General features: G+C 43.1%; 1 protein-coding gene across 5 annotated transcripts in view; it reads right to left on the minus strand.

The window, feature by feature from the left end:
* Positions 1 to 15,641, minus strand: part of SUPT7L (SPT7 like, STAGA complex subunit gamma) — a 21,013-nt gene continuing 5,372 nt past the window's right edge. For all 5 annotated transcript variants that reach the window (XM_043511620.1, XM_043511621.1, XM_038394466.2 and 2 more), the window contains 3 exons: positions 10,752 to 11,076; positions 8,008 to 8,245; positions 1 to 1,220 (listed from right to left, as the gene is read on the minus strand). In XM_043511620.1, the coding sequence (XP_043367555.1) occupies positions 958 to 1,220; positions 8,008 to 8,245; positions 10,752 to 11,076 (826 nt within the window). In that variant the 3' untranslated portion in view covers positions 1 to 957. The remainder of the gene's footprint in view (positions 1,221 to 8,007; positions 8,246 to 10,751; positions 11,077 to 15,641) is intronic.

A 15,641-nucleotide genomic window follows, 5' to 3' on the forward strand; every position in this document is an offset into this window, starting at 1 on the left:
TCTTATTAGACACGCAGGAGAGTTTTATTTGTTTGGCTTCTATTTCTGTACAATAAACATGAAATACAATCAAGAAAGAGAATTAGGACCATGACTGTTATATGAACAAACAAAAACAATGTGCCTGGAGCTTGTTCTTTCAGAAGATTAATGTGCAACTGTAAGGACAAATATGAGGCTCAGTAAACCTCCCCTGAACCTCCCAATGGGTTATAGGTAAAGAGCTGGTTTAAACCAGTGTTCCTACTTGATTCATGATCATTCCAGCTTTTGTTAAGAGAGACACTTAATGAATCAAATTAAAGGATCTGAGTTGAACATCATCTGTGGATCCACAGAACAAAAATAATTATTGCCATCAATCAGCTACGCCATTTTAAAAAAAACATGAACCAAAACAGAAACTATTTCAAATTATCAAAATAGCAGCTTCAAACAGGGCAACTCAGCTGGGTTGAAATTGCCACATACAATCCAACAAAATAAAGGAAGCTGTTTATTACCAGGGCCAGCACTAGGTAAGGCTAATTGCTCCTGGTTCCACTTTGAGAAGCCCACTGTCAAGATGCAACCTTGACTCCCGCCCCCCCAGCTCAGTGAGTATAAACAGCCACTGTCAACAAGACTACTAGCCTGCTTTCTCCCCCACACTCCCACCCCGCCAGAGATCTGGTGACACTGTCATGTTTGTAGGATGGGGATGAGTCCCATTTTGAGTTCTCCTGCAATCTCGTGGATGGGGATACAGAGCAGAGCCCAATGGGAAGAGGAGTCATGGGCAGAATGAAGACGGGTGGGTTGACATGCACTGCAGATCAAACCTCACATGATAATTTCACAGACTGTCCCCCAAAACCCAGGGCCAGCCCTGTTTATTATAGTCCCCATGGTACCAAGGGCCTGTTGGCTCATATCAAGCCATGAGCAGGATTCGAAAGAAAAAAGCCCTCTTCCCTTTCACATCTTCTTCATCTTCTTCTTGCAGCGTTGGTTGAAGACAGGTGAGGATCCCATCAGGCTATCAGGGGAATGAGAACCATAACTGCTCTCAGAGCCATGGGGGCTCTGTGGCATCCCAGCTTCGCTCATGCCTGACATGGGCTCCTCGAAGACATCACTGCCTAGGACCCCATGCCCATGAACATTGCTCTCCTCACTTTCCTGAGGCTCCATTTTCACCTGAGCCAAGTTCCAGAGAGGGGAAGCATTGACCTCGGCACCTGGAGAGAGAGAGAGAGTACTCATTAGTCACCTAGTAAAGAGTACATGGGAACAGATGTACAGGTGCAAAGGACAGCAGGATCAGTGGAGAAAGAGCCAGAGCAGGCTAACCCCTAAGGCTGGGCTCACGAGGTTGGAGATAGAACAGCTGTGAAACAAAAAGACAAAGCATGTAAAAGCAGTATTTACATTGATCACCTCCCGCTTAGAGCAGGGGTTGACTAAGCCCCTCTTCTTCAGTGCAGCCCTATGTGGAATTTCCGAAGAGAATGAAGAAAAGGAGTACTGGCTTAGGTGTCTAAATATGGATTTAGGTGCCTAGCTTTCAGCAGCCAAAGGGTAGAACCCAGGAAGCCTGGCCCCAGTTCTGACCATTCAGCTGCCACCTCTCAGGTTCATACAGTGTCATTTCAGACAATAATTCAAGACAATATAATTGTGGCTGTCTAGCCATTGACTGAATTTTCCGATGGAAAAGACTGACCAAACCAGTTCCCCTCAACAAACCCTAGTCTCCAACAAAGGATGACAGGTTTCAGAGTAGCAGCCATGTTAGTCTGTATCCGCAAAAGGAACAGGAGTACTTGTGGCACCTTAGAGCCTAACAAATTTATTTGAGCATAAGCTTTTGTGAGCTACAGCCCACTTCATGGGATACATGCAGTGGAAAATACAGTAGGGGGATTTTATATACACAGAGAATATGAAACAATGGGTGTACCATTACTATACATGCTGTAAGGAGAGTGATCAGGTAAGGTGAGCTATTACCAGCAGGGGAGAAAAAAAAACTTTTGTAGTAATAATCAAGGTGCGCCATTTCCAGCAGCTGACAAGAACATGTGAGGAACAGTGTTGGGGGGGGACTAAACATGGGGAAATAATTTTACTTTGTGTAATGACACCAGTCTTTACTCAAGCCTAAGTTAATGGTGTCCAGTGTGCAAATTAATTCCAATTCAGCAGTCTCTCATTGGAGTCTGTTTTTGAAGTTTTGTTGAAGAATTGCCTCTTTTAGGTCTGTAATCGAGTGACCAAAGAGATTAAAGTGTTCTCCAACTGGTTTTTGAATGTTATAATTCTTGACATCTGATTTGTGTCCATTTATTCTTTTACATAGAGACTGTCCAGTTTGGCCAATGTACATGGCAGAGGGGCATTGCTGGCACATGATGGCATATATCGCATTAGTAGATGTGCAGGTGAACGAGCCTCTGATAGTGTGACTATTGAATGAATCAGTTTTAGAAGGGCCAGGCGTCCTCCAAGAACTCAGCAGCATCAGCTAGTGCCAAGAGCACAGGGCTCTAGCCAAGATGCCCAGGCCCTCCATGGAGCCCAGCCTTGGAGAACACAGCAGTATCACCATGGGGTGATGCCTTGATGGCCTCAGCAGGCCCTAAAGTGCCAGCAGTGCTGGACTCCAAGCTGTTCTGTGAAGAGATGGGAAATGGGGGAATCCTCTACTCAGTGATTCCCTGAGGCATGCTGAGCAGATGCTCTATGGTGGGAGGCACTGTTTGAGGGAGCTGTAGGTATAGTTTGTATTTATTTTAAAGGAACTGCTCATTCTAGGTAGGTGCCAACTAGGGATAGTCTGTATAAAAAGAAAAAATAAACTAACTAGGCAGCGAGCCCTAGGTCATGTTTTCAGGAAGGAAGAAGAACAATTGTTAAGGAGCCCAGGAGTTCATAAGGAATTTTAAGAGTGATTGGTTTAAAAAAATGTTATAAATATTCTTCATTATTATTGATCATGCACATTGTTCACCCATGCCACTGTGTGATGTTCTGAAAGTCACCTTCATCTTCTCTCCCGCCCTTCCCTCTTATTGTTTGTTACACTAATTTCTTGCATCTTCTCTTCAGTTACAATGAGTGCTTCAGGTTAGGGACTGTGACATCCTAGTTGTTTGTATAGCACCTAGCACAATGGGGTCCAGAGTCTACTTGGGACTCTTGGGTGTTACCACAATGCAAAATAAAAAGGTGGTAATAATTTCTTCCCAAAACTTCAACCAAGAACTCCTTTAGGAGGTCAGTGAAAGCTGGGTTAATGGACCACCAAATCTTTGCCCATTTTTCATTTTTATGATGGCCTTTTGTGTAAGATTATTTCCAAGTTGTTTTTTTCCAACACAGTGATGGGTAGATTTTGTTTTATTTTAATTTTGTCCTTAAGAGGGATAATTATAGATTTTGTTATTTCTGCAAATTTATTTTGAAAGAAAAAAAGACAAAATACCCACTACCACAACTGATACTAATTGGGCCCCTTGCTGAGAGTCTTAGCATAACAACCAAGGACTGAAGAGAGACTGAAATCCTGTCTCGCTCCTCACATTTGATCCCAGGAGGTCAGGGTTAAATTCACATGAAAAGTAAAATGTAGACGCAAACTAAGAAGCCAGCTTGGGATATTTCCAAACCTAGTTTGCAGACTCCAGAGGCTTACCTCAAGTCTGAATAAGCATCTAAGCTTCTGGGTGCTGAGCCAAACATTTTGAACTTCCCCTGTTACTAGCAGTTATACAAAGAGAATCCTTCCATTAACATCACAGTGGTGTTTGCATTGTAAACCTTCCACAACTGCTTAGCCCAAACCAGGGCTGAGAGAGACCTTATGTGGTAGGCAGCAGAGGCTGTGTTGGTCTAGGACAGGGTTGGCCAACCTGAGCCTGAGAAGGAGACAGAATTTACCAATGTACATTGCCAAAGAGCCACAGTAATGAGTGAGCAGCTCCCCTGCCCTGCTCCTAGCTCCTCCCACACACTGGCAGCCCTGCTGATCAGCACCTCCCCCTCCTTCCCCACACCTCCAATCAGCTGTTTTGTGGCATGCAGGAGGCTAGGGGGGGAGCAAGGGCATAACAGGCTCAGGGATGGGAAGGGGTGGAGCGGGGGCAGGGCCTGTGGCAGAGCCAGGGATTGAGCAGTGAGCACCCCCCAGCACATTGGAAAGTTGGAGCCTGTAGCTCCAGCCCCAGAGTCAGTGCCTATACAAGGAGCCACATATTCACTTCTGAAGAGCCACATATGGCTCTGGAGCCACAGGTTGGCCACCCCTGGTCTATGAGCTAGACAGCCAGGAAGAACTACAGGGCCTATTGGTGTCCAGAAGCTTCATTAAAAATCCCCATTATATTAATTACAAATGAATCTACCCTCTTCTCAACCACGAGGATACATCATTAACATGCTCTCAGGTTTAAGGCTACAGTCCCAGTCTAAGCAATAATCAGAGGGTTTCCTTCTTTCACCAATTTCGATTCACCATTAAGGCCTATTCCCTTTAGCTCCCTTTGTCACTGAGTGTTGTCACCAATGAGTAAAACTACTTAACGTTTACACAGGACATTTCATCTTCAGAGCACTTTAACATCAAAGAACATAAATTAATGTATTAATCCTCACAACACTCTCAAAACATGACAAGGAAATAGTATTCCAATGTTTGTCTCCATTCCTCCATCTGCAAAGAGATGAAGTGATTTGCCCATGACCACAATAAAGGGCATACTCAGAGGCAGGATTAGAACTCAGGAGCCCCCGGCTGCCGTCCTAATAGGCTCATTCCCATTTTGAAGATGCCCATATCCTAATTCCAGTAGTTTCCTCTCCCTCCATCTGATGTTATGCATTCAACATTGCCCAGCTCCACAGTGGGACTCCTTTAGAGAGATGTGGTTTCCAGCACACAGAGGCCCTTGTGCAGTGAACAGGGATTTTCAGAGTGTAACAGAACACTTATATTCATAATTAGAGAACATCAATCTGATATCAGAGGAGCAAGGGCATTTAATATACAGCTAGTATGTTATCCTCTGGGTCTCAAGTGGTAGATGCTAATACCGAGCTTTTCAGATGAATCAGTCATAATTTGTTACAGCACTGGGTAGTTCACCATTCCCTCCCACACAAAATAAGAGCACTTCACATTTCAGAGGCACTGCAGAAAACAATACAAGTTCCCAGCAAAACATCTGAGGGATTAATTTTTTTAAATATAACAGTGTGTTATTCTTTAAACAACTAGTAGACTCTGACGTCTCCCCACAGTGCACACATAACTTGGATTAAGGTTAATAGAAGTGACCTCATCACTTTTAACTGGGTTTCTGAGTGAAACACTTATTTCTGCGGGGAATGGCTGAATTCAGGTGGTTGTATATACGAATCAAAACACAGGTTCTTTGAGTGTGGGGGTTCTTCATAATTTTCCAGAGAATGCAGAGTCGATGCATGGTGCTGGATTGATAGCCATAGAGACTGAAACTTGTATGTAGATTCCGAACAGGTACAAACACAGGCTGTAGTGCTACAAGATTCTCCCACACTGCCAATCAATGTTCCTCAATTCTGACCTGGAGCGATGACTTCTAGGAGCTAGAGGGGAGTTCAGTCTCCATGGCCCAATCAGGCCTCGCTGTCATTGCTAAAGCTAATTGTAGTGGTGGTTTTGTGATGTGAACGCTCATCTACTAGAATAGAACAGAGTGCTGCCAGCCCATTTCACATAAATGATCAAATGTGAACACAAGAACAAATGGATATAAACTGGCCATTGGAAAGTTTAGACTTGAAACTAGATGAAAGTTTCTAATTGTCAGAGGAGTGAAGTTCTGGAATAGCCTTCCAAGGCAAGCAGTGGGGGCAAAAGACCTATCTGGCTTCAAGATTAAACTCGATAAGTTTATGGAGGAGATGGTATAATGCGATAACATGATTTTGACAATGAATTGATCTTAAATGTTCATGGTAAATAGGCCCATGGGATGGGATGTTAGATGGGGTGGGATCTGAGTTACTACAGAGAATTCTTTCCTGGGTATCTGGCTGGTGAATCTTGCCCATTTGCTCAGGGTTCAGCTGATCGCCATATTTGGGGTCGGGAAGGAATTTTCCTCCAGGGCAGATTGGAAGAGGCCCTGGGGGTTTTTCGCCTTCCTCTGTAGCATGGGATAGGGGTCACTTGCTGGAGGATTCTCTGCACCTTGAAGTCTTTAAACCATGATTTGAGGACTTCAATAGCTCAGACATAGGTGAGAGGTTTATTGCAGGAGTGAATGGGTGAGATTCTGTGGCCTGCATTGTGCAGGAGGTCAGACTAGATGATCATAATGGTCCCTTCTGACCTTAAAATCTATGCATCTAAATAGCAGTCAGAAGGTGATGATCAATCACTACCAACTTGGGACAAATGAGCTGTAAGTCCCAATAACAATTTTTGACTCAACCAGTTCCCCCTTCCCTCATTATCTGTGTTCTTGTTCTTATTCCTGGGTCAAAGAATGTGGACCACAATTTTTTGATAACATGAAGTTCTGGCCTTGAGTCATGAGCTACCTGGCAAGTTTGATTAGTGTGTTCAGTACTGTAAAACTTCACAAAATACTAATAAAGTAGAAGCTCCCCACAGCAGTCAGCTGGCAGAACTAAACAAGCCCAAAATAATCCAGCAACAGGCATCCTCAGGCAAGCTCCTCATTGCAAGTGAAACTATTCCTGTGCTGTTCGTTTCAGGAAGTGGTAAACTCCTGGCACCACCTCAAAAAAGGAAAATCAACTGAATCCTTTTTGTAACTGTTTATTCATTAGGAATTAGAATAAAACACAGCTTTTTTTTTTGTTGCTTCATATGCAAAAAGAAAGTCTGTTGGCCCTCCTCTTATACACATTTTACAAGTGTTCAAAAGTATTTTCCCTTCGTTATACTGGATTGGCAGAAGGTTACCCTTATTCAGACATATACTACCATAATTCTATGCTAGTAGCAGCAAACACTTGAGTAATATCATTGTAAATTGAACCATTACTGTAGAACAGGGGCGGGCAAACTACGGCCCATGCGCTGCATCCAGCCCATCAGACCTTTTAATCCAGCCCTCGAGCTCTAGCTGGGGAGCGGGGCTGGGGGCTTGCCTGGCTCTGCGCGGCTCCCGCGGAAGCAGCGGTATGTCCCCCCTCCAGCTCCCACACGTAGGGGCAGCCAGGGGGCTCCACATCCTGCCCCCACCCCCAAGCGCTGGCTCTGCAGCTCCAATTGGCCAGGAACTGTGGCCAATGGAAGCTGCCGAGCCAGCACCTGCAGATGGGGCAGTACGCAGAACCGCCTGGCCGGTGCCACTCCTCCACGTAGGAGCCGGACTGGGGACATGCTGCTGCTTCCGGGAGTTACTCGAAGTAAGCGCCACCCTGAGCCTGAACCCCTAACCACCTCCTGTGCCCCAATCCGGAGCCCCCTCCCGCACCCTGAACTCCTCATTTCTTGCCCCATCCAAGAGCCCACACCCCCTCCTGCACCCCAACCCCCAATTTCATAAGCATTTATGGCCCGTCATACAGATGTGGCCCTCAGGAAAAAAGTTTGCCCACCCCTCCTGTAGAACATAACACCATAAGGGCTCACATGTTCCAGTGACTGTAGCCATTGCTGTAGAATATTTTCTACTGTATACTTTTTATGCTGGCACAATGGCTGCTATCAATAGAGTAACATTAGTGCAAACTCTGCATCTTGCAGTATTACTGCAGAATATTCCAATCTATTTGTATGGGGTAAATCTCTAGCACTTCATTAACTACATTATATTTTGCTCCCTGTTTTGTACCTTGTATTTGTGCAAGGTTTTAAACAAACCTCACTATTGCTTTTTAATTTAAAACGGAACCCTCCTCCCACATGACCAAAAACAACTCCCATCAGCTGTAGCTTTGCTAAAGTAAAATACATGATGCCATTTGGAAATGCTGAGGGAGTGTTTACGACAGAAGGCTGCCCCTTACCTGTAGCCTGTGGGGACGCCTCTACTTCCAGATTGGCAGAAAAACGCTCACTCTGAGCTCCAAGGACTCCCACAGGCAAAGACTGGTCACCAGATGCCAGATCTCCCTCCAGCTCCTCACTTATGGGAAAGGTGATATCACTGACTGGCTCCTCCTTAATCTTCACAGGTTTTGTGTCTTCTGCTGCCTTTTCAGGGTTGACAATCTTCTCGTACTCTTCGGAGAGCTGCTTGCTAACCTGCCAGTGATCATTGGAGACACAAAGGCTAGAGTTTTCATACAAAGCAGTGAAAGCAACTGTGTTGCTGTGTTCCCTCTCCCCAAAAGATCACTGGTTTCTAATCAAAGGAAACAGGTACTTGAGCAGATATAAATTATACACATTAATAATAATTATGATGTTTTGTCCTTTCAGAACTTCTTCCATCTGATGATTTCAAAGGACTTCAACGGGGTTAATTTACTAAGGCTTCAATAAGGTTAACGCACCCCTGTCTGTTGAATAAGTATCAGCAGCCCTATTTCATAGATGGGGAACTGAGGGCCCAGAAATTAACACACACACACACACACACACACGAGATCACATAGCAAGTCTGGGACACAACAAGAAATAGAACCCATGTGCATGCTGAATCCCACTCCTAAACTTTAACTACTTAACTTCTGAGCTGTCTGTCACCATTTTTAATCACAACCTACAGAACCTGGCTATCTTCTGTTCAATCAACAACAGAAATGCATTGAACATTTTCTCCAGCCATTTCAGTGAAATGAATATAGGGATGAAATTCAGCAGCAACCCTTCACCTCTAGAAACTTAGGTTCTTATCAACCATATATCATCACTGAAGTGAATTTTGCTGTTTAAGTCCAAGTCTAGTACTTGTCTGTACCACACATTTCTGTAATGTTCAATAGCCTTTTGCTCCTGATAGGCCCAGGTTGGAATTACAGTGACTGTTACAGGTTTAGACTGAGGTGCAGTGGTACTGCTGTTTTAAAACAAAACCTACTTCCTCATCTACACACACCCTGAAGTAGCAGAGGTTACTGCAAGTCAAGAGCGAGCTGTAGTGGTACAGCTATGCGGGAAACCCAGACCTCAAAACAGCAGGGAGTGCTGTAGGTGGGGACTGATATTACTAGCTAAAGTCCATCTGTTTTATAAACATTTACATTGAACAAAAAGGTATTCATAATGCAAAAAGAGTCTTTTAACCAATACAATCGGCATTTTTGAACCAAAAAAATCTTTTAGTGAAGAGGAATCCAGATGATGTAGCTTTTTTGATAAACATCAGAAACACTAACAATTTATATGCCACTGACATTTGCAGATCTCTGATTTATGCAAACTCTGTGCAAGTCACAGGGTGCCATGCAGGAAGAGTGTGGGAGTGCAATTGAGCTGCTCCAAAAGTCTCTCAAATACCAAGGTAGGGAGCACAGAATAAATCCCTAGGAAGCTCAGATGAGGCAGATTTTGCCTCAGGTCATGTACTCTACAGGGGGTACAATTCTCTTCTCAATGAGCATCAATATTATTCTCCTTCACATTCATAGCATTTACATGAGTCCATGAAGGGGAGAATATCTTTGTGTGTGTGTCACTAAAACAATATGCCAGCGTTTAACTCTGTGGAAAAACTAGTTCAAAAGAAACCAGTTCCCTGCAGGGGTAACAGAAATTTATATTGCATTTTAAAGAGCTTTATCAAATCTGGAGTTGTTTCAGCATACATGGAAAAATGCAGCCACTGCAGGGAATAGAAGGCAGCAACTGTTTAACATCTCACAGAAAAACTACATGGCAGCGTATTCTCAGACTGAACTTTCTGTACAGTTTCAACAAACCACTTCATTTCACGAGCTATATGTTAAAATTAGGTTGGTTTGTGTGCTCACTGCTTTACATTACTAAAATACAGCTAAACATCCCAGTGACCCACAGAAATAGAAATCAAGTTGATAAATCAGTACTGACTTTTTCCTTCTTCTTAATTTTGTTTTCCTTACATGGAAACTGTTTCATGTCAAGCTGAACACTGTTTAATGCACTCCGTCATTCTGATAAATACCAGGGGCTTTCTAGTACTATGCCTATCTCCTCACTCACTGCATGATTACCATTCTATTCAACTAGACTCTAGAGAACCTGAGGAAATCAAAGTATCCTGTTTCTGTTGTTGGGTGGTTTACACAAATCCATGGAAGATCAGATAAATTATGGATCCAGTATTTGATATAATTTAATCACAAATTCTCTGCTTGAATAGGCTCTCTCTGTAGAAGAATTTACTTGTTTGATCATCCATTTTCAAACATAGATCTCTTCAATATTAAACAAGTTGTGGGAGCTTCTGGTGGAGAAAAGAAGATGGGGAAGATCCCAACAATTTTCCTTCTTTATTTATCTTCTTTATTGAGCCGACTCACTTTTCTGAAACACAGGTTCCTCCTAGGCCAACCACCCGCATACTTCTAGATCAGCAAAAGGGTTGACAACTAAGGGGCTTTCTCCCTTAGAGGGCAGGCATGCTACTACTACAATGCTCCTAGCCCCCTAGCAGCCCACATGGGGAGCCTTCTGGTTGTTTACTAAAACCCTCCCTGACCCCTCACAAAGTAAGAGATCTAGTTGGACGTTAACTCACTGATCCAGACAGTTCTCTATATAGCAACAAGAGATTGCACTGGGAGTGTCTTTCATTAAGCAGCATTTTTTACATCTCTATCCTCACCTGCAGCATGTAGCTGTGATAATCCTTAATGCGGTGCTGCCAGAACTTCTGCAGAGAGAGCACGCTGCCGATGCCCACTTCGTGGAACACTTGTTCCATTACGTCCGGGAAAGGCGTCTGCCCAAGCCGAGCTTCTCGGTCCACAGTGAAACGCAGCAGCTTGGTGAACTTCAGGCAGTATTCATGAGCAATGTCTGTCAGGGTCTCCAGGACGCTCTCATTGGCACACTCAAACCCCGCATGGGCCAAGATGGTGGCCATGGACTGGTAGAGAAGCTGCCGGCAGGAGGTCCAACTCAGCTCAGTTACTGGTTCCCCTTTCCCTCTAAAAGCAGAGAGGACAACATGAGCAGGCCTTCGCCCATCTCAGGAAAATGGGGAAGAGGAAAAAACTGTTGACTGTTAAAAGGTCTGTGCCATTAATTTAGCAGAGGTGACCTGACCTGCAAAGGAAAAGCAGTTGGGTTTGGGTCCTTTATGGCATGTTATGTATGGAGGAGGCCTGGAAGGTTTATGGCTGCTTTTTTTTTTCCTTACAAATATCAAAAATGTCAAGTCTCATCTTCATTTTTTATGCTGGAAGACTCCTTGGGTGACTCAAATGCGGACTGAGCTTTCTCAGCCCTTAATTAAACCAAGAACTTTTATCCCAGAGCTCTGAATTAAACAGGTGCTAAACACACAAAAAAGGAGTTTTAACATGAATGCAAATCTCTTCCCCTCTTAATCAGGTTTCACTTCTTTGTTATCTCTAATGTCACAGGCCTATTAGCTCTCCAGTCATCCACAGAGGCTTCCAAGACAGACAAGATGTACATTTGTAATGTACAAAAACCAAGCAGAGCACACACACTTTGTTAAATCAAAATATACACAAAAAGGTACAAGCCCATTTTTTCCATGTCACCTGTAAGCACTTGGTACTATAGAAGAAGCAGGAAGAGAGAGACAGTACAATTTGTAATGTAACAAAAAGCATGCTGGGAGATCCAGAGGAAGGTGCTGTCTTAAAACAGAGGTTCACAGCTTAGGGCTTGTGACCACACTGCCCTTCCTTGTATTGCGAAATGGGAGAGGGGGTCCTGGCTACATCCCAGCTGGATGGGAAGCAGAGGGTTGGAGAGGTCCCAGTATGGGAGAGGCTGAGAACCACTAGCTTACAACATTTACAATATTCTTGTAATGAGTGGGTGAGAATTACCGAGGTAGGTTAGTATTTGAGAGTTTCACAGGGGAAAGAAAAGCTTTGAAGAATTTGAAAGACAAAAGAGCATGTGACTAACCCAACAGACTTTAAAATTCATAGTTTCTGTTCACTTGGTATGGTTTTTGTTTGCTTTTTAATACTTCACTTAGTTCCAGTGGTTAAACTAGACCAGTCAATTTCACCTTTAGTTTCTGATCAGTTTCCTTTTCTGATCTCCTTACAAACCCAACTTCCTAATTCCTCACCTCCTCCACAAACACTTGCACCACCCAGTGTTTCCAATAACTTGCCACCAGTTGATACCTTACAGATATCATCTGCTAACTGCTTAGTGGCTTACTTAAGATGAGATATTGGTCTCACTGCAGTGCCTAGCACGCAGGTGTCTACACCATAGAATATACCATCACAACTGGCACCTTTCAGTCTCAGAAAAAATGCATGGACCTCAGAGCTTCATCTCCCCTCTGATCCTTAAAGAGGGCCTCCGCAAAACAGGGCTGAGCCATGGTATGTGTGTGTCAGGTAGTGAGAAGAAAGCTTGCACTATTGCTATCAGTACCAAAACCCTTCTGTGGATAACTAGAGGGCTTCATTTGCCAGGCTCACAACTCCACATTTTTCACTAGTATGAAATTCTTTTAAATAATAAAGTTAAAGAAAACAATTAATAGTACAGGAAAAGCCTCAGTTCAGGATATTACCTGGGGAATAAGAATAGCTGTGTGGACCTCAGGTCATTAACTCCTAGTTATTAATCTCTGTGAAGTGACTCATCTGGATTTTTATTTAATTATGTCATTTGCCTTTGAATGGAGAAAGCAGGCCCTCTGATACACCAATTGAAAGATCATCTAGTTTCTCTGTAGCCCAAGCATCATCCATGCTGTTTTGCACCCTTTTTGTATTGTCATACTCTTCAGTAGCTCACGGAGAGCCCTAGGCCTCTTACAACATCAGCACAGGGGGACTAGTTCTCCATTTTCTTCCACAGTGGGAGAGAACCATTGTCAATGTCAGGGACTGGTCCTTTCTTTTTAGGTGGGTAGAGGAGTATGGTTAAATATAATTACTAGCTGTCAAATGAGGCACTTTGCAAGCTTAAACTAATACACTAGAGACAAAATTCAGTTAGTCCATTTGGGATACACCACCACCTCCAGCTACTGTTTAACAATGCACAGCAATATTTAGCAGCAAAGAAGAATGCTGGAAAAGAACCTAATTACCCAATTAGTATGTGGCCAGGACACTGAGGTCAAAGAATATAGTCACTCTAAAATCTAATCCATTTAGAGAGAGAGAAAGAGACAGAAACAGACAGTTTCCGGGTACTGTGCCTCTCTCTGTGTATCCATCCCAATTTTTGTAGTTTTATGAACACTATGTCCTGGTTGCGTTTTTTTTTGTTTTTGTTTTGGTGGGTTTTTCCCCTCACAGGAACAACAGGAGAAGATGATTAATGAATTAGTTATACAGGGGAAACAGTGAAACATCCTATAAACAAAGTGCTGTCCAGTGTAAACAGAACGGGGGGTTAGGGGGGGGAGAAAATTCCCCCACTCAACTTCTTTGAGTTATACTCATATTTGCCCATGCTTGTATTAACAGGAAAACATTTTCAGGCAGAAGAGCGAGTTTTAAATTGAACGTGTCTCTGTAGCAACAAAACTCTGCAAAAAAGGCTATAAGATTTTTTTTTTCAAATGACCATAACTAATAAGAACCTTGGCTTTACACCTCATTCAAAGTTTGACATCTCCAGAAACACAGCACTCCTAAACACTTATCTCTACTGACTTTGACAGCAGAATGCCACTTCCTACAGCTTCTAATGCTTTCTAAAAAGTCTCCCATCCAGCTACCAACCAAACCTGAGCCAGCTTAACACTTAATCAGTGTCACATAGCTGTGAATAAACGGAAGAATCTTTACCCCCTAAGATTTAGTCACCGTAGGTTGGCAAGTACCAGACTTGCAAGTGTGTAATTTGAAAGCTAAGAATGTGATCATCTCTGCAGAAGAGGATCTAGGCTATTTTCAGTTACCATAAATACTATGAGATACTGGCCCATTTGACAATAATAAATCCTCACTTACATCAGAGATCTACATAAAGATCTAGGAGCACCTCTACATTTTTATAGACCACCACTGCAGGAGACAATATGGAGGAAAAACCCAATCTACCCAAACCAAGAATATATAAACAGAAATGCTGCTTTTTCCCCATTCCTGTCAATGGGCCCGCAATGTATAGAATATAACTTTAGAGCAGATTGACAAATCTGCCAACTCAGATCAATCAAACTTAACCTTCAGAGCGAATGAGGTTGCCAGCCTCATAAAATGGCACATTTTCTGTGGCAGTCTCTTAACATAACAACATGCCATCTACTGCCCCATATGAAAATATCAGAAGCATTCTTGTGTCCAAGTCACTCTCTAGCAAGGCCATTTCCTTTAAAGGTAGGAAAATCTGGTGGGCCTTTCCTGTTTAACTAGCATGTTAAAGTGAAAGTAATTGGTCCAATTCAATAAGTGGAGCAACAACTGAGGTTTACTCACGTAAAATAATGGAAGGAAGTCATAGGCTGTCAAAGGTGAGCACTGAGCTAGCAGCAGGTCTAGGGAAAGAAAAGACTGCTTTCTCATGAGCACTTCAATTTTATGAAACATTACACTGCTGAGCTGATTTCTACCAAATGAGGTGCAAAAATTCCCATCACTTGAGAACCATTTTCCCCCCCCATACAAAAGAGCAAAAGATATTGCTGGAAAAACAAGGTTAAATTAGTTACAAAGTGTGCTGGAGCAGTGGTTCACAACCAGGGGTACATGTACCCTTGGGGTACAAAGAGGTTTTCCAGGGGGGTTCATTAACTTATCTAGATATTTGCCTAATTTTACAACAGTCTACGTAAAAAGCAGTAGCGAAGTCAGTACAAACTAAAATTGCATATGACTTGTTTATACTGCTCTATATTCTATACGCTGAAATGGGAGTACAATATTTCTATTCCAATTGATTTATAATTTTATGATAAAAATGAAAAAGTAAGCAATTTTCAGTAATAGTGTGCTGTGACTCTTTTGTATTTTTAATGTCTGATTCTGTAAGCAAGTAGCTTTTAAATGAGGTGAAACTTGGGGGTACACAAAACAAATCAGATGCCGGAAAAGGGTACAGTAGTCTGGAAAGGTTGAGAGCCACTGTGCTGGAGAACAATGATTACAATAAGGAGAGCTTTGCTGGAGGAGGGGACTCTTTTCCCTTTCTGAATACACCTCTTTTTTAGTGTCTCCTTTGTCTTTCATCTGCCTGCACCCAGTTGTCTAGGGATATCCAGCAACTGGTATAATTAGTGCTGATTTCACCCTTGGAAAACTGACTAGTTCCCAGGTGGGTTGTATACCTAAACTGGCTGGGATTTGGGGATAAACTGGGGTACTAGTCCAGAGAAAGAGGGCTGATCTGCATCCCCCAGTCGCTACCATCAGAAATCCTAATCCTCAGCACATTCTCCCCATAGGAGTTGCCACCCCATTGGAAAAAATAAATTCCTAACCATTAGTGGGTACTTCCTGCCTGCTGCCACTCCCCAACCCGCAAGGGGTGTGGAGCCTGCACCTCAATCAGAAGGTCAGGAAGGCAACAGAGTCAGAGAGAACAGCAACAGAGG

Source organism: Dermochelys coriacea, chromosome 3 (assembly GCF_009764565.3).
Source record: "Dermochelys coriacea isolate rDerCor1 chromosome 3, rDerCor1.pri.v4, whole genome shotgun sequence".
Lineage (NCBI taxonomy): Eukaryota > Metazoa > Chordata > Testudines > Dermochelyidae > Dermochelys > Dermochelys coriacea.